Here is a 26832-nt window from a genome sequence, read left to right as displayed (position 1 = left end):
AAAACACCAAAACACCTTTATCATAAATTATCCTTGCAATCTAGTTGTGTGATATGAAAAGAGGAACTAAAGGTGCATCTCTACTGGGAAATTGACAAAGTGGGACAAAAATTGTTTAGGCACTATTGTCAACCAGGCCAAACTGCTTTGAATACCCATTACAGAAAAGTGCTTTCTGTAATAGGGGAGGGAAGCCGTTTGGCCCTGACTACACTGATCACCAAAGATTATTCGATGAGTCGAAAGAATAGAAAGATTATTTCGATGAGTCGAAAGAATAGTAAATATGGCAGGCGACCAGCTTGGCTTAATGGTGAAATTCTAGCGGATCTTAAACATAAAAAAGAAGCTTACAAGAAGTGGAAGGTTGGACATATGACCAGGGAAGAGTATAAAAATATTGCTTGGGCATGTAGGAATGATATCAGGAGGGCCAAATCGCACCTGGAGCTGCAGCTAGCAAGAGATGTCAAGAGTAACAAGAAGGGTTTCTTCAGGTATGTTGGCAACAAGAAGAAAGCCAAGGAAAATGTGGGCCCCTTACTGAATGAGGGAGGCAACCTAGTGACAGAGGATGTGGAAAAAGCTAATGTACTCAATGCTTTTTTTGCCTCTGTCTTCACTAACAAGGTCAGCTCCCAGACTGATGCGCTGGGCATCACAAAATGGGGAAGAGATGGTCAGCCCTCTGTGGAGATAGAGGTGGTTAGGGACTATTTAGAAAAGCTGGACGTGCACAAGTCCATGGGGCCGGACGAGTTGCATCCGAGAGTGCTGAAGGAATTGGCGGCTGTGATTGCAGAGCCATTGGCCATTATCTTTGAAAACTCGTGGCGAACGGGGGAAGTCCCGGATGACTGGAAAAAGGCTAATGTAGTGCCAATCTTTAAAAAAGGGAAGAAGGAGGATCCAGGGAACTACAGGCCAGTCAGCCTCACCTCAGTCCCTGGAAAAATCATGGAGCAGGTCCTCAAAGAATCAATCCTGAAGCACTTGCATGAGAGGAAAGTGATCAGGAACAGCCAGCATGGATTCACCAAGGGAAGGTCATGCCTGACTAATCTAATTGCCTTTTATGATGAGATTACTGGTTCTGTGGATGAAGGGAAAGCAGTGGATGTATTGTTTCTTGACTTTAGCAAAGCTTTTGACACGGTCTCCCACAGTATTCTTGTCAGCAAGTTAAGGAAGTATGGGTTGGATGAATGCACTATAAGGTGGGTAGAAAGCTGGCTAGATTGTCGGGCTCAACGGGTAGTGATCAATGGCTCCATGTCTAGTTGGCAGCCGGTATCAAGTGGAGTGCCCCAAGGGTCGGTCCTGGGGCCGGTTTTGTTCAATATCTTCATAAATGATCTGGAGGATGGTGTGGATTGCACTCTCAGCAAATTTGCGGATGATACTAAACTGGGAGGAGTGGTAGATACGCTGGAGGGGAGGGATAGGATACAGAAGGACCTAGACAAATCGGAGGATTGGGCCAAAAGAAATCTGATGAGGTTCAATAAGGATAAGTGCAGGGTCCTGCACTTAGGATGGAAGAATCCAATGCACCGCTACAGACTAGGGACCGAATGGCTAGGCAGCAGTTCTGCGGAAAAGGACCTAGGGGTGACAGTGGACGAGAAGCTGGATATGAGTCAGCAGTGTGCCCTTGTTGCCAAGAAGGCCAATGGCATTTTGGGATGTATAAGTAGGGGCATAGTGAGCAGATCGAGGGACGTGATCGTTCCCCTCTATTCGACATTGGTGAGGCCTCATCTGGAGTACTGTGTCCAGTTTTGGGCCCCACACTACAAGAAGGATGTGGATAAATTGGAGAGAGTCCAGCGAAGGGCAACAAAAATGATTAGGGGTCTGGAACACATGACTTATGAGGAGAAGCTGAGGGAGCTGGGATTGTTTAGCCTGCAGAAGAGAAGAATGAGGGGGGATTTGATAGCTGCTTTCAACTACCTGAAAGGGGGTTCCAAAGAGGATGGCTCTAGACTGTTCTCAATGGTAGCAGATGACAGAATGAGGAGTAATGGTCTCAAGTTGCAGTGGGGGAGGTTTAGATTGGATATTAGGAAAAACTTTTTCACTAAGAGGGTGGTGAAACACTGGAATGCATTACCTACGGAGGTGGTAGAATCTCCTTCCTTAGAGGTTTTTAAGGTCAGGCTTGACAAAGCCCTGGCTGGGATGATTTAGTTGGGGATTGGTCCTGCTTCAAGCAGGGGATTGGACTAGATGACCTTCAGGGGTCCCTTCCAACCCTGATATTCTATGATTCTATGATTCTATTCAATCCCTTTTAAAGGTTGGGCCAGGGTGGAGGAACAACTTTTTACCATGGGTCATCTTCTTTCTGTAGACAGGATTCTTGTATATTTAAATTTGTAGGGCTTTAAATAATTCAGAGGGACTAGCCTGGGTTGCCCATTTTCATCTTTGAAGTTACTTACTGTTTCCATCAGACCAGTTGCTCAAATGATTAGAGAGAACAATCACTTCCAAGATATCAAAATGGATACTATGGAATATAAAAGTCCTCAATACATGGAAACTATTCTTCTTTTGGCCTCAAACCCTCCTTGCAAAAGGTAGAAAAAATGTGTGTTTACCCTCAGGTTTTAAAATAACTATGATAAAACTGAAGCACTTTCAATTTCACAAGCCTTCTTTTAAGTAAGCAAGAGGTTGAGTTGAGGTTTCAGTTAATTATTGGGATTTATTTAAATATAGTTATTTAGGAGTGGGATCTAGTTAAGCATCTTGACCACTGGAAAATACAGTAAAAGCTGTTTTATCCAGCATATTCAGCACCCCACACCCCTTCCTGTGCCCCAACGCACTGCCCTGAGCCCCCTCCTGCACCCACACTGCCTCCCAGAGCCCACGCTCCACACCGCCTCCTGCGCCCCAACCCTCTGCCGGCCCCACGCCAACCAGACTATGAACCGGAATTTCAATGAAGATCAGAAATGATGATTTATAGAGCTTTCCGATTGGTGAAGTGCTGGATAAAACGGCTTTTATTGTACTTAGCTTTTATTGAATAACTCCTAATTCTAAAAATGATTTTCTGTCTGTAATGAATTATTTGTATCTGATTTTTCCTTCTTTTTCTGAAAACAAACAAAAAACCAGTCTAAACTACCACCCACAACATCTTACCATAATACATCTGCACGTTTGTTTGGATTAATAAATTGTATAAAATCAGTTACCTTGTGTTACAGCAGAATAGATGTATAAAATCAGTTACCTTGTGTTACAGCAGAGAAGTGGCTTGGAGGAAGAAAGGTGGTGTTCTTCTCTCCAAGCTGTTTTGTAGGTACCATGGTTTTCTTTGCCCATACTGGTTGAATATTGAACAATACCGTACCACTGTTGTTGTTTTTTTCACCATTCACCTCAACACATGATATACCTCTTCATTTCTCTGAGAAGCTGCCATCAAAGTCAGACTTGAGCTATGTGGCTTGAAATACTTTGTATACTATGCCATATATACAGGTTTCAGAGTAACAGCCATGTTAGTCTGTATTCGCAAAAAGAAAAGGAGTACTTGTGGCACCTTAGAGACTAACCAATTTATTTGAGCATGAGCTTTCGTGAGCTACAGCTCATTTCATCGGATGCATACCGTGGAAACTGCAGAAGACATTATATACACAGAGACCATGAAACAATACCTCCTCCCGCCCCACTCTCCTGCTGGTAATAGCTTATCTAAAGTGATCATCAAGTTGGGCCATTTCCAGCACAAATCCAGGTTTTCTCACCCTCCGCCCCCCACCACACACAAACTCACTCTCCTGCTGGTAATAGCCCATCCAAAGTGACCACTCTCTTTAAAATGTGTATGATAATCAAGGTGGGCCATTTCCAGCACAAATCCAGGTTTTCTCACTCCCCCACCCCCCTCCAAAAACCACACACACAAACTCACTCTCTTTGGAGGGGGGTGGGGGGATGAGAAAACCTGGATTTGTGCTGGAAATGGCCCACCTTGATTATCATACACATTTTAAAGAGAGTGGTCACTTTGGATGGGCTATTACCAGCAGGAGAGTGAGTTTGTGTGTGGTGGGGGGCGGAGGGTGAGAAAACCTGGATTTGTGCTGGAAATGGCCCAACTTGATGATCACTTTAGATAAGCTATTACCAGCAGGAGAGTGGGGTGGGAGGAGGTATTGTTTCATGGTCTCTGTGTATATAATGTCTTCTGCAGCTGTAGCTCACGAAAGCTCATGCTCAAATAAATTGGTTAGTCTTTAAGGTGCCACAAGTACTCCTTTTCTTTTTGCAGTTTCTACAGTATGCATCCGATGAAGTGAGCTGTAGCTCACGAAAGCTCATGCTCAAATAAATTGGTTAGTCTCTAAGGTGCCACAAGTACTCCTTTTCTTTATGCCATATATAGTGCATCTCTTTTTTTGTAAACCCAGTGGTTCACTTGGGAGATTTTAATATTTGGGTTAAAAATGGAATTACTCAACTATGCCATCTAATCGATAACTATAAGGTCCTAACACTTAAACAATTGTATATTTTTATCTTAATATATCTATTTATTTAGATTTCAGTCTTAAACTCCACACCAAAGAATACCCATCCAAAGCTCTGTGTGCTTTGACATACATTGAAAACACAATATTGGAGATAAAAGTAAAAATTGACCAAAGCAGCAGCTCTTCCTCCCACTTACCTCTATATGAAATACAAGATTACTTACACATATATTGGTATCTTTTCCTCATTGTTTTACACAAAATGGTGCACACAATACCAGGATTGCCCACAATTCCTTCAACAGAAATCGTTTTGTGTGGAGCGATCTTATATAGCTTGGTTAGATACATGAGGTAACTTTTTTGTTCAGTGAAGCCACAAATACACATATTAAAACATTGTATTGTATTTAGGCTAGACATATCAAGATTAAATAAATAAATATAGATCCACTTTATCAAGTGTTCACATGCTCCCAGTATTTTTGGGTATTTCCCATTATTTAATTAAACGCCCATCTTAGCCAGTGAGCTGTTAGCATTATTTGCTTGACAGAACATTTCAAACATAATAATTTTATGTCCTTTGCGTAACACATTGCTTAAGGACAAGATATTTATGTGTGGTGTAAAAGATGTGTCTGTTGGTTTGATGGGACTGACTAAAAGTTAAAAGATTTTGTAACTTTATAGGTTTCAGAGTAACAGCCGTGTTAGTCTGTATTCCCAAAAAGAAAAGGAGTACTTGTGGCACCTTAGAGACTAACCAATTTATTTGAGCATGAGCTTTCATGAGCTACAGCTCATTTCATCGGATGCATACCGTGGAAACTGCAGAAGACATTATATACACAGAGATCATGAAACAATACCTCCTCCCACCCCACTGTCCTGCTGGTAATAGCTTATCTAAAGTGATCATCAAGTTGGGCCATTTCCAGCACAAATACAGGTTTTCTCACTCTCCACCCCCCCACACACACAAACTCACTCTCCTGCTGGTAATAGCCCATCCAAAGTGACAACTCTCTACACAATGTGCATGATGTGGTCAGTTTGGATGAGCTATTGCCAGCAACAGGAGAGTGAGTTTGTGTGTGTATGGGGGTGGGGGGGTGAGAAAACCTGGATTTGTGCTGGAAATGGCCCACCTTGATTATTATGCACATTGTAGGGAGAGTGGTCACTTTGGATGGGCTATTACCAGCAGGATAGTGAGTTTGTGTGTGTGGTTTTTGGAGGGGGGTGACGGGGTGAGAGAACCTGGATTTGTGCAGGAAATGGCCCACCTTGATTATCATACACATTTTAAAGAGAGTGGTCACTTTGGATGGGCTATTACCAGCAGGAGAGTGAGTTTGTGTGTGGGGGGGTGGAGGGTGAGAAAACCTGGATTTGTGCTGGAAATGGCCCAGCTTGATGATCACTTTAGATAAGCTATTACCAGCAGGACAGTGGGGTGGGAGGAGGTATTGTCTCATGATCTCTGTGTGTATATAAAGTCTGCTGCAGTATCCACGGTATGCATCCGATGAAGTGAGCTGTAGCTCACGAAAGCTCATGCTCAAATAAATTGGTTAGTCTCTAAGGTGCCACAAGTACTCCTTTTCTTTTTTGTAACTTTATAATGACATATCCAAACCACTTTTTTAACTGTATTATTTCCCTTTAAACCGTTGCTTAAATTCTCTTGTGAAAAGGATCCCTGCAGTGATTGTAATATAATATTTTTGTATTTAATTTGTTTTGTACTTTGCAATTTCCAGAGAAGATTGCTCTGCAGCCTGGCAAATCTACCTGTTCTGAAAGGTAGCAGAGTTTGCAGGCTCAGGGTAAAGGAGTGCCTAATTTGAATCCCAAAGTAATCAAGCCATCAGCTGTCTTTGTTTTACTAACAGCAGCCCAGTTGTGAGGCATAATTAGGTTAATGGTTCCTGGCTCCAGCTGTGTGTCTCACTCAACAGAACAAAGGCAGCTCCGCTGAGATTTTATAATACAGTATGCTTTTTTTAAAAAACTTGGAGATGATTAACAAAGGTTACTTCAGTGTGCTAGAGTTGTAAAGCTTCAGATGCATAATGTGGAATTACTGCTTTTCTAAAATGACGCACACAGTTTCACCCATCTAGACTGCATCCCCACATTACAGGAACATGTACACAGACGTATTTGCATATGGAATATGTACACTGATTTGGGTATTTGCATATGGAGATAGTCAATTAGACATCCAACTACTCACTTGTGCATGCAGACTTGTGGTATTTCTGTAGGCCCAGTAAGTACATGCAGTTGTGCTCTGGGAATTGGGTTCTGAATTGTCCCCCTTTTTCGTAGAACTGCAGGCAGGATCTTGTGTCCTTGGTCAGAATTTCTCCTCTCTTCCCTCTTGTACACTGTACTGTGCTTCATGGTTGCCACCATCTTCCAGATGAACTAATGTCAAGTGCTTTAGGTTCTTTGGGGATGAAAGGAGCTAGAGAAATGTAGGATGACTGAATTATTGTTCAGTGTTGTTCCAAATCAGGAACTGGGGCCGGACCACCTGCTTCTACTGGAACCTGAAGGTGAATGATGGGGCTGAACCCCTGACTGACAGGGCAAGCTGGACCAGAGAAGGGAGAATAAAATATGGCCCGTGGGGTGCATGAGGAGTTCAGAACTTTGGGGGAGCAGCAATAGGAAGGGACAAACAGGGTAGACATGTGGGGAACCTGGATGTATGCTTAGTTTTAATCACTGTGATTTGGGTACCTCTGAAGTTCCACTCTAGTGTTGCCAACTCTCGCAGTTTTAGCACCCTATTTCATGATTTTTTTAAATCCCCAGTCCTTGGGAGTCATGTGATTACATGCAAATCTCAGTTTCCATTTTTGAAAACAAAAGTACATTTCTGGCCATCGTGGTTGTGGAGAAAAGCTTGAAAAGTTGGACCCTAAAGGCTCAAAATGTAGAGGTGCACACATGAAACTAAAAAAAATTTCCTGATTTGGAGGGACCTGACTCATGATATTTGGACACTTGGGATTGGCGATACTGCCAGCCACCTGTCTATGGTCTGTGATTTGTGTGGGTTTTGGATCTCTTCCCTCCACACTCCACCTTTATTAACACTGAGTCCCAAACCCTGTGCTCCCTGGGTGCCTCGTTTCTCTGCTCACTCTGCCTCTGGTTTAGTTACGTTGATGGGTTTATTCTATTTTTCTTTAACCCCAGTAATCACCCACTCCTTGGGGCTCAGCCAGCTTATAGCTGGAGAGGCAGAGAGCCAGGGCAGTAGTTTGTTCAGTGATTGTTCTCAGTGTATGGGTCTGGGAAGAGTGCTCATTTCCCAGTTTTCCAAGAGCAGCAAAATCTCAAGTTAGCACCAAGATACTACTTTGAATGTGAGAGTTGGCATCTCTGAATACTTGAGTCCAACTGTGATGGAAACATTAATCTATCCCATTTTCTAAAATTGATGCTTTGCTTCAACCACAAGTTATTGGTCCTGAGGCAGGAATAATTGGATAACATTTTATGGTCTGTATTATGCTAGAGGTTAGACTGCCAAAGCAAGATTGTTCCCAACAGTGCTTTTGCTAATCCTTTCTCCAGTCTAGTTTTGAAATTGTTTTTGCAATGTGACATCCACTGTGAAGCCTTAGGTAGTCCATGAATTTGTTTCAATAGAAACTGACTCGTTATAAGCCTGTTTCAGTCACATTTTACCCAGAAGTTTTCTTGTATATATATAACAGTGGAAGAAATAAATCAGGTATTGCACAGATTTCTGTTGTTTAGGAAACTTTCTACGTGTGCACATTAGCAACATAATATATATGAACAGAATGTCAACAGATCTGTTGATGCTGGCACTAAAAATTGTAAATCTATTAACTGAATTGCATTGCTAAATAAACTGTATTAAATTAATCATCCACCAACATTGACCATTGAAGAATGCTGATAATTTTTATTAACTTGCCATAAATCAACAAATTTCTTGATTGTGGCGTAAGTAATTACGAGTGCTTTGAAAAGAACAGTTTAAAGATATTCTGATCAAGAGAGGGAGAGAAAATGATTGTTTCATTTGTAAACTGGTAAAATTATCTCTTTCTTGCACTTGTTTATATGTTATCACTTTCTATTACAGGTAATCAGCTTTTTCAGCTCACGGTTAGAGCAAGCTGGAGCCCAGCTGTCAGTGGAGAGAGTTCTGGAAATTATCAAACAAGGAGCTGTTGCATTGCCCAAAGACAGACTAAGAGTAAGTGGTGTCAAAGACTTAGTCAATTCAAATGTAATGTTCCAATTAATTATGTCAAAATGTCTTTTTTCTTTTGAGGTCAGGTCATACAGTACTGCATTATGGATTGTAATATGCTTGTGTTTTAATTTAAAATACCTCATTAGTTTGGACTGTAAGCTTATGTTTGGATTTTGTGTGTGTGTGTGAAATGTATTTTCTTGATTTGCTAGTGAATTTTGGTGCCTACGATTTGGAGAAATTAGAACACGTCCAAGGTGGGGCTTTCTCATAATGTCTCAGAGATGGAGTCTTTTCTCTTTGACCACACTAAACATTCTCAACCAGGCCCTCCTCATTTCCCATTTTTACTACTGCGTCGTCATCCTCTCTGGCCTTCCAGACACCCACATTGCTCCCTTCAAGTCCATTCAAAACACGGCTAAGATCATTTTCCTGACCCATGGTTTGGGGGTAGGAACAAAATGGTCTAGTGGTAACAAGCCTAGGGCCTGGGTAATCCTAATGTTGCTCAGCCACAAGCATCCTGGGCGAGCCACTTAATCTACCCAGAGCTTCAGTTCCCCATCTGTATAATAGGGATTATAGCACTTTCCTACCTCTCAGGGGAGTGTTATGAGGGTAAAATCCACTAATGATTGTGTGATACTACAGAAATGAGGGCCATATAAGTACCTAGATAGGTAGATGTAACTCCTGTATTTGAAACACTCCCCCTTCTCCACTACATCAAATAGATGCTTTGTAATCCTTATATTTAAGGCTCTTCACAGCCCAACCCTCCCTCAATATCCAATCTTGTATTACTGCATTGTTTCTCTCTACTGCTGTTCCGCTGACAATGCCACCTTCCAGCACCCATTCATCTACATCTTACACCACCACCTTTGCACTCTCTTCCATGCTGTCCCTTACGCATTGTACTCCTTCCCCTGTCTAGTCTATAAAGCCACTACTTTGTCCTTCATCAGATTCCTCCTCCAGATCCGCTTCTAGTGTGGTACTTTCAGGAAACTATCGACTGATAATAGTGTATGGCAGAGGATGAATGACCAGTTGTGACTGCTGATATTTTATTGATTTGTATCTTATTTAAAAAAAAAATCCCAGGAACCATCTAGCTGTGCATGTAATTAGTCTATGTAAGCACATGTTTTTATTACAGTTTCCTTCATCTTCCTTGTTCCACTTCCTCTGGTACCACAGAGACTGTCTGAAAATGAACACTACATCTTGAGTCATTTCCATTCCATGTATGGAATTGTTTGAGAAAAAGCATTCTTGTATGAATAAATAAAGCTCCAGGTAATCAAAAGATTAATAGTGTTGCTTGACATAAATTCATTGTTAGATAGTGAATTGAAGTACACAAAGATCTGAGGTTTATTCATTACCTTTTTCCAAAAGCCACCCAAGTTAGAGACAGGGCCGGAAGAGAGGCCAGGCATTCTGACTGCCAGTCTGCTACTCTGATCACTAGACAACACTTGCTCCCAAATACTGACTTTAGTATTGTTGCCCCATTGCTGACCAAAGGTCAGATCAGAGCAGGTCAGTTTTTTGTCTGGAGCAGATATCAGTGATTCAGAGTCAAGGTTTTCCTTAGTGTGTCTGTGTGTTTGTTTATAAAATGTACACAAGCCCCATTTTCTCAAGTGGGTGGTAACAAACAGTAGCCCAAGCAACTGTCTCTTGCAGAAACCTCAGGGCAGGCCCCTCAGCCCTGTCCCTCAAAAGAAGCTGTTTTGTGCCTCTGTCTCTCTCTCTCTCTCTGTCCATGGCACCTCATAGCTCTTCCTGTTGTAGCCCCTGACTTTTTCACCTGGGAAACTCCTAGCCCAAGGCTAGAGTAGATGCCTGAAGGGCAGCTTCAGCATCTACCCTCTTTTTCTGCAGCAGCACTGCGCCATAAAAAGAACCTCAGAGCTTCAACTACCAGACAAAGGAGAGTGCCTTAATCCTATAATACCGTGAATGACTCTCTGGGTATGGCACTGCATGCCATGGTTAGCTCCGTCCACAGGGAGTTTCGTCTTGAGTGCTCAAACATCAGTAATCCCTGATGTTGAGTGAGGTTGATGAACAGTAAACAGGCCCTGGGGTGGAAGGGTGAGGACTGAAGCCGTCCTTTCCCTCACTGACTCAAGGCAGACACGCATCCTGGTAGCTCCATTCTTGACTCGGTTATTGTGGGCTTAGTGGAAGAAATAACTTCAGATTAATTAGATTTACTTAGATTTTGAGCATATTGTTGGAGCCATTGTTGAAGTACGAAAAAATGTAAACCAAAAAAAAAGCACTTGCAGCCATGACCCTGATCTGCACAGTGGTGCTTATGCATTTCACTGTACTCCATGCCACTCCTCGTCACTTTCACACTGGGAAGTGGCATGTGACTGACAGGAACACATACCTGTAACTCAAACGCAAATGTCAGATTGCTAATTAAATTGACCTTTTTTAGGTAAATATGTGAAAAATCATCCCCTGAATCAATTTGGCAAATACATGCCAAGAACTGGAGGCTCTGTGTCTTAGTATCCTTACAAGAAGCAACCTCACTGCTCTTCAAGATAAACCTAGTGTAATTAACATGACTTTAAATCATGTGCTTTTAGCCATACACTGTGTAAGTCAGGGAAAGTCCAAGCTGAGTAATTAGCCTTTTAGAAGACTCCTGCATAAACAGAGAGATAAAGGGCAGGTGCTGAAATCAAGAACTGGTTATTTCTCTTTCAGCCTGAGAGAGAAGATAAATTAAGCTAATAAGCCTGGGACTGAGGTGGAAACCACAGCTCATAGATAGAGCTGTCTCCTTTGCAGACAAGCAGGCCACAATCCAGGCTCCCTTTTTTATTGCAGAAGCTTATTAAAGGCAATTTAAAGATCATGGTGATAGGTGAAAATTGGTCTTCGTGTCTCGCTCTCTCTTTTAGATTCACAAGTTGTCTTTTCTTCCTTTCAGTGAATCCTCTGTAGTTTGAGGATTAGGAACGTGAGAGAAGTGAGACTGTGTCTGGAGTCTGGGATTTATCTCAGGATTTTCAATGGGAGTTAGCCAGCAGATAACTGCTATTTTACAATAAGTGGGAAAACTTGTTCTGAATGCCAGATATTAACTGGAAGCTGACATTTGGGTTCATGGAGTGAGCACACTTGAGAGACCACATTTCATGCTTTTGAAAGAAATTCCCCACTGGCTAAGCCATTTAAACTAAAATCATTTTATTTTTACAAGCACTTGCTTAAGTTGGGTTTCCGCCCTGCCTGAATTTTCCCACTGCGTTGATTTGTATTTGCTACTTTTTTCTCTGTTTCTTTATCATCTCTCCCTGTGCTCGACAGAAGCAGTTATGCTCTTATACTGTGCCTCTCTGATATGAGTCAAGCATGCAACAGTCATTAGAACTTGTTCTAGTTTTACGAGCAATAAAATTCACTCAACAAAATGGAAAAGGGAAAAAACCTTTCTCCGTCCAATCCCTGGACCCTGACTGAACAAAAAAACAGGGTTTGAGTGTTCAGGGCACGTCTCAGGGTATGTCAACAAAGCATTTTGGAGCGAGCCTCCCAGCTCAGGTCACTTCCGAGTCCGAGCTCCAACCCATGCCTCAATTTCAAGGCACTGTCTATACAGCTATTTTTAGGGCACTAGCATGAGCCCTGCTAGGCCAAGTCTGTCGACCTGGGCTGGGAGGTTCACTCCAGAAACCCTGTGTAAACATACCCTCTGAGGCTTGCTCCTCTCTTAGCTGAGCAGTTCCAGGTCCTTCAACTCCTGTTTGTTACATCGGAAGCAAGCCCTTAGTCACCAGATAGCAGGGGGTAGGGAGGGAATGGGAAATTGGAGACAAGATAGTTCCTGAGTGCTGCCTAACAGCTGTCCCAGAACTGCAGTACAGCCTTGGCATACCATCCAGCTGGTTTCAGGAGTACTGTCAACCCCAAAAGTTAGTCCATCAGAAGACAGACAATGAAATTGTGGTTATAATTAAAATAAATCGTGGTTTTGGGCCAAGGTGGCAATGGAGGACTCCGTCTTCTGGTCGCTAAATTGTAGGGCTTGTCTGCACTGCAAAGTTAACTCGAGTTATAGCTCAAGAGTTGCCCCTAACTTGACTCTTGTCCATGCACAAAACCCTTAATTTGAGTGCAGTGGTGCTTTTCACTCAAGTTGGCTGGCCCAAGAGAGGGGGTATAGACTTAAGCTAGAGTGAGCACAACATGTCTGCTGCTAACGTAACCACTGCAGCATCGACACAGGCTAGCATCACTCAACTGCCTCTAATTCTCCAGTGTTTTCCCACAAGTCCCCCCATGCGCTCAGAAAGGACAGACAAGTTCTCCCACAATACAGTGTGAAAGAATTCGTAGAGCAGCTTATCTTACTGCAGTCCTAAAAATCCTAGCATGTGCCCTCCGAAATCTTAGCACAAGTGCGTGTGGTGCTAGTATGGCTGCAGCAACTCAAGTGTGTTTTCACAGTGTGGCTACTCTCACTTTGAGCTAAGCTAACTTGAGAGGCGTAACTGGACTGTAGATAACTCAAGTTAGCTCTGCAGCGAAGACATACCCTTCGAGGAAAGTGCCTTTTACCTCCCAGAAATTGGAGGGAGGAAGCTCCTGAATTTACAATGCAGAGGGCAGGCAATTTGCTGGTTCTGCTGCTGACTTCTCAGAAGCCTGGAAGGGTTCTGTTCTCTCCTCTGGGGTGATCAGAAGGGCGTTGGCATTTTTTGTTCACTTCCTTGCCCCTTTATGAGACTCATAGTCCGGTACTGTCTGAGCCCATGAAGAGTGAGGGGAGTGCCATTCAGCAAAGAAATACTGGGTTCATAAATCTTGTGCAGTATGAAATCAACCCCCACATCGGTGTAACTTGCAAATAATTGACTTATATTGGCAACTGCAGTTCGATACTAGAGTGAGTCATCCTCGGTCTTCCATTGCACTGGGATTCTCAGATACTGGCCTTGGCCTGTAGAACACTTTTTCATCAAGGCTGGCTAGACAGCTTGGGCCTCTGTTTGAATGCAGACACTGCCACGGTTATGCTTGCCATTGCTAGCTTCCAACTATATTACTGCAATGTGCTCTTCAGTGTTTATTGTATATCTGGTGCAAAATGAAAAGACCCACGTCCTGAGTACATTGGGTCACTATGTGTACGTTAAACCAGTGCTCCATGCTGTGGATTGACCACCTATTTGCATTTGGGTCCAAGATCCAAGGATCTCTCAAAGCTAAGTGACATTGGCAACAAAATGGCAGATGAAATTCAATGTTGATAAATGCAAAGTAATGCACGTTAGAAAACATAATCCCAACTATACATATAAAATGATGGGGTCTAAATTAGCTGTTACCACTCAAGGAAGAGATCTTGGAGTCATTGTGGATAGTTCTCTGAAAACATCCACTCAGTGTGCAGTGGCAGTCAAAAAAGCAAACAGAATGTTGGGAATCATTAAGAAAGGGATAATGATAAGACAGAAAATATCATATTGCTTCCATATAAATCCATGGTATGCCCACATCTCGAATACTGCGTGCAGATGTGGTCGTCAAATCTCTAAAAAAGATATATTGGAATTGAAAAGGGAAACAAAAATTATTAGGGGTACGGAATGGCTTTTGTATGAGGAGAGATTAATAAGGCTGGGACTTTTCAGCTTGGAAAAGAGACGACTAAGGGGGAATATGATAGAGGTTTATAAAATCTTGACTTTTGTGGAGAGAGTAAATAAGTAAGTGTTGTTTACTCCTCCTCCTAACACAAGAACTAGGGTTCACCACATGAAATTAATAGGCAGCAGGTTTAAAACAAACCAAAGGAAGAATTTCTTCACACAACGCACAGTCAGCCTGGGAACTCTTTGCCAGAGGATGTTTTGAAGGCCAACAGGGTTCAAAAAAGAACTAGATAAATTCATGGAGGATAGGTCCGTCAGTGGCTATTACCCAGAATGGGCTGGGATGGTGCCCCTAGCCTCTGTTTGCCCAAAGCTCGGAATGAGCAACAGGAGATGGATCACTTGATGATTACCTGTTCTGTTCATTCCCTCTGGGGCACCTGGCATTGGCCACTGTCGGAAGACAGGACACTGGGCTAGATGGACCTTTGGTCTGATCCAGTATAGCCGTTCTTATGTAATTGAGGGTATTGGTTACAATCTGTAAAACCTTACATGGTCTAGGGTGCAACTACGTGGGAGATCATCCCTCACTCTCTGAACCATGACATCAGTTGATATCAGCTGGATTGCTCTTGCTGATGATTCATGGAGTTTCACTGTAGGAGTCCTTGCAACAGGGCATTCCCCACTGAGTTCCCCAGTGCTTGGAGGTCATGCTGCTGTGCTGTGCCAGAACAAGACTTTGAGGAGTTTCAGGGCACAATGCAAGGCACATTTGTTTACACAGGCCTTTAATTAAGCTATTGCAGACATACGGTTTACTAATTTAAACGGGTTGTCTCTGCCTGTGACTGTTTTATGTTTGTTTTAATTGTTGTAATAGTGCCCAGCTGCCATGGACGCTGGGCACTGCATAAGAATATGTAAATTAATGCCACATGGCATTGCAAAGGAGAAAATGGCAGATTAATGATGGAGACTAGGGATTGTGGGGCGTAGTGCTGGGTGAGGGAGACAGAAAACTTCCTAAAATAAATTTATCAGATTTTTCTCCATATTTATGTTTTTCTGCTCTGAAAGGTCAAGGATCTGACAGTACTGGAAACTGACTGTGTCTAATACATCCTTAGATCTGACATTATGCAGGCAGCTGTAATGCAGACTTCCCTTTACTAACCCACAGCTGCTGTTAACCCTTAACCTGAGGAATATCAAACTGGAAGGAGGAATATAGGATGTATTTTTGGCAAACTGCTTTTGCGGCTTTCAAAAACTGATATACGTAGTGGTTTTATTGGGGCAGCATGGACCATGACTAAAAATGAAAGCACAGTTCTAGTGTATGTCTACAGACCAAAGCAATGCAACTCAGACGTTGGGCTGAATGTCATTGTTTCACAGTGAAAGAGACTAAGGCCTGGTCTGCAGCTAAAATTTAGGTTCTCATACCCGGTGTGACATAGTTGAGTCAACCTAACCCCCACTGTAGCAGACACAGCCAAATCGGCTGAAGAATTCTTCTGTCATCTTAGCTCACCATCTCTCGAGGGAGCAGATTTACTGCAGCAACAGAAAAATCCCTTCTGTTGCTGTAGTAAGTGCCTATGCTACAGTAGACAAGCTGCAGCTTTGCCACTGTGGTGCTTGTAGTGTAGACATACCCCTAGAGATATCACTTTCTCACTTTGGAGCTGTTTGAGAAGCAGTGAATAATAATTCATGTTCCTTTTGAAAGCATTCATACCTAGAGGTCATATTCTCACAGGCTTTTGGCAGAGAAGAATGTGCTGCTTGTCCCTCAACAAATATGCTTTGGGACAGTCAGGTGTTCCAGGAACAATTATGTGAAGCGTTGTGACAGGACTTATGACAGTAGATGGCCCCATTGAGGATGGTGCCCAAGGGCTTGTCTACGTACAAACTTGCACTGGTTTAATTAAATAGCCTTAGTTAAAGTGGTTGAAAACCCTTGTGTGGAAGCTCTTATTTAATAGTGGCTTATTTCCATTTAGTTTCAACCTGTTCCTAATTGTCTTAAACTAAGGCTATGTTTACACTAGCACTTCTGTCGGTAAAACTTTTGTCCCTTGGACAAAAAAAAACCCCACCCCTGACCGATGTAAATTTCAGCGACAAAAGCACCGGTGCAAATAGCGCTGTGTCGGCGGGAGACACTCTCCACTGACATAGCTACCACCACTGGTTGGGGGTGGTCTAATTATGCCAATGGAAGATCATTCGTCTGTCAGCATAAAGCAGCTGCACAGGAGACCTTACAGCGGTGCGGCTGTAAGGTCTGTAGTGTAGACAGAGCCTAAATTGAAATAAGAGCCCACACAGGGATTTACACCAGTTTAACTAAAGGGGAGTTTAAGGGGAGTTATTCCGGAATAGCTATTCCTGATTAACTCCATGTGTGGACACTCTTATTTTGGAATGAGAGTGCCTCAGGCCTGTCTATGCTATGGGTGCAGCAACGACACAGCTACAGCACCGTAGCACAGGTCTAAATAACAGTGTAAATGGTGAGGCACTGCTTAGGTGAATGGAGCAAAGACACGCCAGAACCTCGAGGTATATACCGTACAAGGCTCTCTACACACACAGTCAGTGCCTCCCCCATCTACACTGCTGTTTTTAGCAACATAGCATCCTGCTGCCGCCCCAATCCTGGAACCTTTCTCTGCTGCAGGGAAAGGCTCTGGCAGGGGGAGGCAGCAGGAAACAGCTATGTCCGCTCCCTGCCATAGGGAGCTGCTGGAGCCTTTCTCCACTGCCCCCTGCCTATCAGAGCTTTTCCCCACTGCTAGAGTCTTTCCCTGTGGCACTGCTCTTTATACCCTGGCTAGGGAGGCGAGCAGTGTGTGTGTGTGCTCTACTCGGTGCTGTAAGTATAGACATAGTCTCCAGCACTACATCAACATCGCTATGGCAAGTAAGGGGGGAGGTTTGAGCACTGGCCTGCTAAACCCAGGGTTGTGAGTTCAATCCTTGAGGGTGCCATTTAGGGATCTGGGGCAAAAATTGGGGATTGGTCCTGCTTTGAGCAGGGGGTTGGACTAGATGACCTCCCGAGGTCCCTTCCAACCCTGATATTCTATGATTAAGTGCACGGAAATAACTTAGCAGCAGCAGTTTTGAGATCCACAATCATTTGAAAAATGGGTTGACCTCAGTTGCGATGATGCTCTCAAAAACCCATTGCTGAAACTTTCTTCGTCTAAAATGTATTTCAGCAGGCTCTGAAGAGATGAAATATGGCCTATTTCTATGTCCATACAATATATATAGTGCAAATACTGTAGATGAGGGGGATGAGTTAGTGATCAACTACTAACAAAGCTGTTTTCCAAGCCATGTTTCCAGTATAAGTTGTAAAAATGCATGTAAGTTGGAAGCTTTAAGGAAAGTGAAATAAATGTATAGTGTGACTGTTTGGAATGTAGTTCAGCTTGAAACATTCAATAAGTGAGAAGCTTCATATTACTGAACCTCTAGACTTTTAAAATGTTTGCTTAATGTGGTGAGTCATTTGTAAAGCATATTGATATAAAAAAGATTGTTTTTGTGTTAGAATTTTTAAATCTAAAAAGCAACGAAAATGCCCAATACAATTACTGCTCCACTAAACCTATATATGGAATTTTAAATGTTGCACATTCCAAGATTTGGCTTACTTTGGTGGTATAAGAAAAGTTCTTTTGCACATAAGGTCCTAGTTACAGTCAAGTTATCTGTCAAAAGATTGCCAGGTCTAGCAGCAGTAGTGTATACCATGGCATCTACAACCTCTGTGTGGCACTCCCAAAGAGAGTTAGTTAATGTTGTAATAGATACCATATTTATACATTACTTTCAAGACTGTTTGAAAAGGGGATGTGCAGTCCACCTCTCCCCAGGTGTCTTCTGGATATGAAAATTCTATAATATACATTTTTATTAAATTATTTTTATAGGCTTATGTGCAAAAATAACCCTCAAGTGGCTTTAGGAAACTCATTTCAAAAATGTGGCTGCTCTTGAGAACCCAAACAACTTAGGTTTGCTTTTATATTGCAGCTGTCAGTCATTTCAGGAATTAAAACAGCATTTTCGCTTAAATTTGTTTCAAGGGCCTGCTATGGATTCTTCCAGCAGTGATGGTGGGGAAACCTAGTAAATGGGAGGTGGGGTGCCGAGGGGAGGAATTAAAAAGCAACTTATTGGCATTGCTAACCAGGGCTAGTAAGAAACAGCAATTTTAGTTTACTTGTACTCCTGGCACAAAGTCAAAGCTACAGTAATGCTTTTCTGACACCTCCCTATCAAAGAGTAATATAAACATCATTACAGCATCAGCATAGGAAAATATGCATTAGCAACCTCTTGAGTCTCTGCTCTTTAAACTCTTTCCCATGTAATATTAGATTCTCACTGTAAACGAGCCAGAATGTTTTCCAGCAGAAAATAATAATCATGCCTTCAACTTGGAAAGAGCACTCCATAAAACTTTTTCTTTGTAGATCAAGAGTAAACAGAGAACTTCAGCTCTGTTTCCCTCCTAAAACGTGCATTCCTATTCCTTAGCATTTTAAAGATTCATGGTTGAACTACTGGCCCTAATTAAGTCAGTGGGGCCAGGATTTTGCCCTGTAGTTTTAAATGTTATGAACCATTACTACTAGTTTAATAATAGGAAACAAGGACTATTCCAACTCCTAGTAAAGTTAACAGGAGTCTCCAGTGGGAGTAGATCAGGCCCCCAAATGGTATGGGGACTTGACTGCGGGGCTGGGATTCAGGTCTCCTGGGTTCTTTGCTTGGCTCTTCTATTGGCTCATTGTAAAACTGTGAGTTTCAATCCCTTGGTTTCCCTCTTTGTAAAACAAGTTTAATTCTTGCCTACTTCATAAATCCAGGCCTATTCTTTGTCAAGTGTTTTGAGATACTCAGATAAATGATGCTATTTAAGCATATGTTGTTCATTTTTATTATGACCACTATTTTGTAATAGTGGCACTGGTGCAATATTTTACCAGAATATTTCACAATGAACATATATACATGTTGCTTTTCTAATCGTGTGTCACCTGTGGAGCCAACTTAGCAATAGTAGTTTGCATTGCTGTTGCCTAGATGTAGGTGACCAGAGTCTTACTCCCCATATCAGCAGGGACTGAGGATGCTGCACAGCGATCATGTTTATTCTTTAGTAGAGGCAGGCATCCATCACCCTGATCAACAGGCCGATTAGAAGAGCACTTGTTGGATTTGTGTCCAGTCTGCTTTGGCCTTATCCCCTCACAGATAACTCTTGCATCAGTAAATATTTCATTGTTATCCAGTAAAGTCACTACTCATGTACACTTGCTATTCCCTCAGTTACCTTATCCACTTTTAAATCCACACCTCTGTCCATCTTGCCATGCATTTGGGGTCACAGGACTGGTATATCTCGTATAGCACGCCAACATGTTTTTCTTCTTATGCATATGTAAGTGGAGCAGCAAAGTGGAATTTAGGAGACCCCAGTGCTTCAAACATGTTGCCAATTTCACTTTGCTGCTCTGCACTCTAATGGAGCTGAATAGCAGGGGTTATGGAAGCAAAGTAATGTTGAGTGGGTGGGAAAAGATGGGATTAGTAGCATGGCTAATGAGGAAATCTCAGCTTGAGGGAGCTGTGGGTGAGTCTTGAGTACCATATTGCCACTTTTCTCTCCCAATCTAACTGTTGGGTGCCTGAGTGTTGAAGTTGCTGGTAAATCACATACTCCATAGAACCTGCCTAAGGAATCATCTCATTTGCATTGCATTATGCTTACAATGAGAGAGTGCTGAAATGTCTTCATTTTGCTTTGGCTAGTAACCTCAGAAGCTATTTATAAATTTCTGTCCTCCAGTAGAGGTTTTCAGTTAAGTCACCCAGTTTACAATACACCATAACCTGTAGTATATTGCCTTTCATTCTCATACCACAGCCAATGAGCTATGTTTGCTGCTGAAGAGAGAAGAAAATACTCTTCCTATTTTCAATACCTTAATACTTGAATTGTGGAGCAGGGGTGGAGAGAAATCATATATATGTAACGTATATAGCACTAACTGCTTTAACCAAAGGGTATTAATAATACTTAGCATTTAGATGCTCCTTTCTATCTTCAGAATGCTTTGCAATCATAACTAATCCTCCCAGTGTCCAGGTAAGGTAAATCGTATCTTCCCCATTTTACAGATGGGGAATCTGAAGTACAGAGGATTTAAGTTACTTGACTAAGGCCACAGAAGGTACTCAGTGTCAACTGGGATTATGACTCCTGGAGTTCCTAGCTCTGAATTCTAAAATTAAACCATGCTGCTCTCTCCAAGGTGCATTCTGGTATTCATGTACCTTGCTTACAAACCAGGGTTTGAATGGTAAATACTTAACATGGAGAACTTTCCTTTTTTAATGTATCCACCCTGGGATTATCAAACACAGAACCATCCCTTCAGTTTGGACCTCAAGTACAATATACCTTAGATCCCAGCAAATCAGTGTATGATTATATCATGATAAAGTGTGAAATGAATCAGATGAGCAAAATTTTCCTTCGAAGTGAAGAATTTCTCCTGTGGTTACTACAGCAATAGAAGATGCAGGGAAAATGAGTTCTGACATTTGGGCTAAGAGCGAGCATATAATATTTCTCTGACTTTCCTGGTTTCCTTTTTTAATATTTTGTTGTTCATCAGTGAAATTGTGCTCTTTCTTGTAAACTCTAGAACCTATAGCCTTTTTCTCCCTGTTACTGTGACATCTGTTTGTGAGGGTGCAGCTAATCAGCTACAGACTCCACTGCTAATCTAAGCCTGCAAGCCACTTGAAAAGTTAGCCAGTATTTTGTAATGAAGGCCTGAAGTTATTATTTGGGCTATTTTTTTCTTTTATCTTCCCTTCAGGGGTCATCAGACTGGCAATATTTTTTTTACAAGCTCAGGCTTTGGACTTTTAAAAGTTAAATCTCTACATGTCAACCTACGTGAATTTCCTGTAAAAAATGTTTGAGTTGTGAATCAATTTGTAATAATATAAAAATGAACAAACAGTTTAGCTCCATTTTGAAATATGTTTTTTAAATATACTGTCATATCTAAAAACATACCACAGCTTGTCTAGCAAGTTGAAGAGTTCTGGTTACTTTGCAGGTAGATGTGATATATACTGTTAATGTTGTGCTGTAAAATGATCACATATACTAGTTATGATAACTTTAAAAAAGAAAAGCACTCAGAGAGGGTTTACTTAGATTAAAACCAGAAACTCCAAAATGCTAGAGATTGCTCAACTTTGCAAGCAACATAGCCGGTCAATTTCTTTGAAAAATTTCCCTAGTCGCTCTCTTGCCAAAATATAGCCATACTTGAATTATTTATTTTCTGTACTAATATTTCTCCAGTTAAAATACATAAATAAAATAAAAATCTAAACTCATTCTACATACAAAGTTGCTTTTAGGGCTTGGCTTTAAAATACATAAACGATAAAGACAGTTAAAAGCCATATACCAGTGTGTGTTTTATTCAATCATGTGTTTCCAGCTCAGTGGCTTAAAGCATAATATAGGAGGTGTACTATAGCCGTTTCATTTTTTAAGGGGATACCACATGTTGATGAAGTACTATCATGTTGTGCTTCAGTAAGAGTTCTAAATGGAATCTGGCCGTTCCAATGTTTGCATGGTGCTATTTGGCTCAGCAGTGATAAGCAATAGACTGTCTGGCTCCTTCAAGGAGTCTTTCAGTAATGTCTGAGCACTCGACAGTTCCGAAACCCTCTGGCTGACTTTCCCCTGTGGACCGTTCATTTATCAGGAAATGAAATTGGTTACAGGATTTCTCACGTTGCCAAACCTCACTGACGAAATATGGTTTGTTCCTAATTTCAGAAGAAGCAAGAACACATTAACTGTTTACTCTTGTTAGTTTCTTTATGACTTTGCTAAGAAGACTTCATGTCCTTTTTACATTTAAATATTGTATGAGGTTGCTGACATGCATTCTCACTATATAAACTTATTGAAGATAGTGAACTTGATAATTTGAACCCTTACATTCAGGTTTGTTCCTTTGCATTATAGTTAGAAATGATTTTCAACCAGTTCTCAGTTTTATCATACCTGAATGGTTTTAACTTGTGATTCAGTGTGATGGCAAGTTAAGCATATTCTTCATGTTATGGATCAACTTGTGCATAAAGTAGAAGGAACAAAATTGAGAGAAGCATGCATTTGAACAACACAGATAAGGTTTTGTTGTTTACCGGGAAGTTTAACTCTTAAAGTAGATAATCTAATTTATGTGATCTTGGCCAGAACTGGACCAGATTTTTTTTTTTAAACTTATTCTGTTGTACTGACCATCAAAAGTATAAACAGGATATAGTCATCTTTGCATGCACTTTTCTTTTAACTTTGCATTTTACTTTTATTTACAAACCACTACTGGCTACAAACAATTTTTAAAGGTATTTGGGGTATCATAATCTTTTATTATGTATATAGTTTCCATAGATTATACTAAACCTGTAAAATCAGATATGCATTTATAAATTCAAGTTAATTGATAAAATAAAATTAAAATACAACTTAGTTACTGGGAAATATCACATTATATTTAGATGTAAGGGTTGCTCAGCAGTTTATATAACACGTCTGTGTGGCACTTACTGCTGCTGTGAACATAAATCGATAATCTGGCAGATCTCAGTGAGAAGGGAGAGTCATTGATACAAAACGTACCCGGAACAATGTTGCAACTATGTAGGAGACAGCATCTGTCTCTCAAGACTGTGAGGGCTTTGTCTGCTAGACAGCTAAGGGAGCTGTTGTCATTCTTCTGGTGTAATACTGTTTTTGTCTTTGAGCACAGAGAGGATTGATCACCAGCAAGTTGTCTGGTGGTCAGAGCTGACTCCTGTTTCCCTATCACCCAAATCATTTCAGTTTATGTAACAGAATATTACAATAAGAGCATTTCTATTGTGACATTAATGTGTTCTAATGCAGTCTATAGCTGTATCCTCTTATGTGTGGAATTAATAGCCCCAGAGGTAAAGCACAGTGCACATGTGGTAATTATTATGATTGGAAGTGGTTCCCGCATTAATTGATGGCAGTAGCAACTAAAACCAGCCTTATTTAATTTTCATCAGTTCTTATGACAAGATCCTGTAAACAGGATCCTTTGCAGTCTCATCATTATTGCTCTTTCTCTTTTTCATTAAGAATGGGACACAAGGAAAATATGTTAGGGTTCTTTATGCTCAGGCTTTGTCAGTGTTTTGGATCCTTCTTTCATTAACAAGTTGTTATTAAATACAGCTACCCAGCAACCTGCTGTAGAGAACTGGATGTCTTGTCTACCACCTACTGAGATTGACGTGGTGTCACAAGACCAGTCCTTGGCTGGCGCCAACTAGTGGCCTTGCTCACAGTCTGGACCCTGTAGAGACAAGCCATTGCAAAAGAGAATAAATGAATGACTCTGTCTCATCAAGTGAAGCCTTGTCACTGATGTAATTGAGAATCATAAAAATCAGACATTTTCAAAGCTGTGTCTGCAGCTAAAATTGTACTTACAAGTCTTACAAAGGTAGCCATTTTGTTTTTATTATTATTGTATAAACAAAACGTTCCTGCTAACAAGCGACATTCTTAAAACACATACACAGTGTAGAGAACATATGACTGAAAAGTTCAAACAGAGACTTGGTTCATCTTTTTTTTCCCCCTAGATACTCAAGCCAGAAAGTAAATAAAAGCCCTAAGTGCTTGCATTTGGCATCCTTCCTGTTACAAATGAAAGAATTAATGGTGAAAGGTGCCCCAGAAAACAAATATCATTAGTCTTTCACCCAGGGGCTCCAACATTCAAATACAGACTTGCCTCACGGTGGAAAAATATTTGGTGGGCTCATAATGATCCCAGATGGACACCTGTCATCATTAAACCACCATAGACCTTAACACTGTTTGATCTGTAAGGACAGTGCCCTTTCCTCCTTCTCACAATACAGTTCTGCCCTGATGCCTACAAAATATCAGGCAGTTGAGAATGGACAGGTCCAGGGGCAGTAGGTTATAGTAATTTAAGTATATCAAGATAAATAAAGTATACATAAACATTATGGTCAAGATTTTCAAAGGCACTGGTAAAACTTTCATGGACTTCAGTGGAAGTCAGTTGGCTGACAGTGAGTGATTTTGCAAATCCCACCTTGTATATGTCTTGATTGCCTCTCCTTCTGCCCTACCCTTCATAAGCTGCTGCTTGTATTCTTTGATTGGAAATTCTTTGTGACAGGGACAGTGTATTTCCTGTTCAAAGACATCACTTTGCACATTGTAGGAATTACTGATATGCAAATAATTAAGTTTGATAAGATTGGCAGTCCTTGATCCAGAGGCCAAAGACTGGAGTGGGGTAGGTTGTTGCACAAAAGCACTGAGGTGCATTGGCAGAGGTAGGTTTCAGGTGACTAATTGAAGTAATAGTGATTCCACAGTTCAGGGATGAGATGTGTCACTTTTATTCCGGAACAGAGTGTCTACCCAGGGGATTTATTCCATGAGTGCCACATTATTATGGAATAGCCGTGTGAGTCAGTTCCCTCCAGACAAACATGGTCTGGCCAGCACTGTTGATGCTTCACATGTTACCTGTTGAAGCATGAAATACAAGCACTCAGACGCTGCCGTGATGAGTGCCGTATAAAAGCCTATATAGAATTGAAGAGAAAAAACAGTGCAAATGAACTAACGTGTGGTTGGCCCATAAAAACGAATTCTAACTTTTCAAATAATTGCAATTAAAACTTTTTACAGTGTTCCGCATCCAGTGGCCAAACTGTTTGCTTAGCTTTAGAGATTCTGGAGCCTTTTGTGATACTGATGTTGGAGTTGGGAGTGTTTACAGTTTTGCTGTGCCCCTTGCTACATTGGCTGTTACAGTAGCTGCTAATTTCCAACATTTTAAAGCCAGTAGGGCTGTGCCAAGTCCATCTAGTCCAGTGTCCTCTCTTGGACAGTGATCAGTATCAGGCACATCAGAGGAAAAAGTGGAATCATAGAATATCAGGGTTGGAAAGGACCTCAGGAGGTCATTTAGTCCAACGCCCTGCTCAAAGCAGGACCAATCCCCAACTAAATCATCCCAGCCAGGGCTTTGTGAAGCCTGACCTTAAAAACCTCTATGGAAGGAGATTCCACCAATCTAAACCTCCCGCACTGCAACTTGAGACCATTACTCCTTGTTCTGCCATCTGTAGAACTCCCATAATGAGCAATCGTGCAATAATTTGCCCAAGGAGGATCTTATCTCCTCACCACTAGGCAGTTAACATTTGGTTTATGTTCTCAAATGTCAGGGGTGCTATACAAATGCAAAATCAATATCATGAAAATTTCCATGTATCAAAACTTGATTATGTAAATAGTAATAATAATGAATAATGCATAACTTATTCTGTAGTGAGCCTAGCAATAGTTGTTCTGCCACTGGAAGAGCCATTTCATCGGTTCTCCCTCCTTCAATCAAAAGGTAGCAGACTTAGCCTTGAGAAGGGAGGGTTCAGTGTCTTATGACTCCTTCGGTTGAGTGTCATTGACTGGCTCCAGAGGGACTCTTCGCCCAGTTCTTATCCATAAAGAAGGTGGCTGCACTGCGGGGGTGTAAAGTGAGGGGATGTGGAGGGAAGGCTTGATCCACAGGACTTTCAGGGACATTGTCAGGGACATTGTCAGGATGGGGGGGTGTTTTCATATTTCCACCTACAAAGGTTTGTTTTCCTCCCTATTGAAGAACAGCCACTGATTGAACAGTCCTAGCAAAAGCCAAGGCTCTGTGTTTGTTTTTAAGCTGGCATGATGAATGTGCGACCCGACCTTACAATTAGATGTTTTGAAAACCTTGTGGAGGAGGGGGCAGCCCATTAAATACGAATTCCCATCATTAAAGGGAGTTTGAATGACCAAGAGAAATAAAGCAAATGTTTCTCTTTCTCTCTTTATACAAGCTACAGTCTAGACTAGACTTCTCATTGTAGTATGAAGTGCCACAACGGGATCAGCTGGAAATGAGTACGGCAATAGAAAAACTGATTTTCTAGGCAGGCCTTGGGATGGCATAGCTGGTAAGTCAGTCTACCTTGTCTGGCATCAATTTGTCTATGCAGTTTAAAAAAAACAACCTACTAGTTTAAGAGGGCCCTAAAAGTTCCTTCAACGCTGCAGAAAGATAGGAAGGTCTGACTTCATAGAAATGAAGTGACAAGCAAAAGACCTGACATACTACACACAAAGCATAGCATGCTGTGTGGCCCATTGCAATTTAGTGTCTCTTGGTTATCTGGCACCGGTTCTATTAGATATGTTGCTTTGGTTAGGCATTGACTTAAAGAAACTGATGCGAAAACAAAAAGAATACTG

At 41.5% G+C, this 26832-nt stretch overlaps 1 protein-coding gene across 3 annotated transcripts in view; it reads left to right on the top strand.

The window, feature by feature from the left end:
* Positions 1 to 26832, top strand: part of DYM (dymeclin) — a 385616-nt gene that overhangs the window by 337107 nt on the left and 21677 nt on the right. For all 3 annotated transcript variants that reach the window (XM_084627911.1, XM_084627912.1, XM_084627910.1), the window contains one exon: positions 8638 to 8751. In XM_084627911.1, the coding sequence (XP_084484037.1) occupies positions 8638 to 8751 (114 nt within the window). The remainder of the gene's footprint in view (positions 1 to 8637; positions 8752 to 26832) is intronic.

Source organism: Lepidochelys olivacea (genome assembly GCF_965140295.1).
Source record: "Lepidochelys olivacea isolate rLepOli2 genome assembly, chromosome: 5".
In the NCBI taxonomy this organism is placed as follows: domain Eukaryota; kingdom Metazoa; phylum Chordata; order Testudines; family Cheloniidae; genus Lepidochelys; species Lepidochelys olivacea.
Note: the sequence above shows the minus strand (reverse complement) of the source record. Positions and strands in the feature narration are given on the sequence as shown.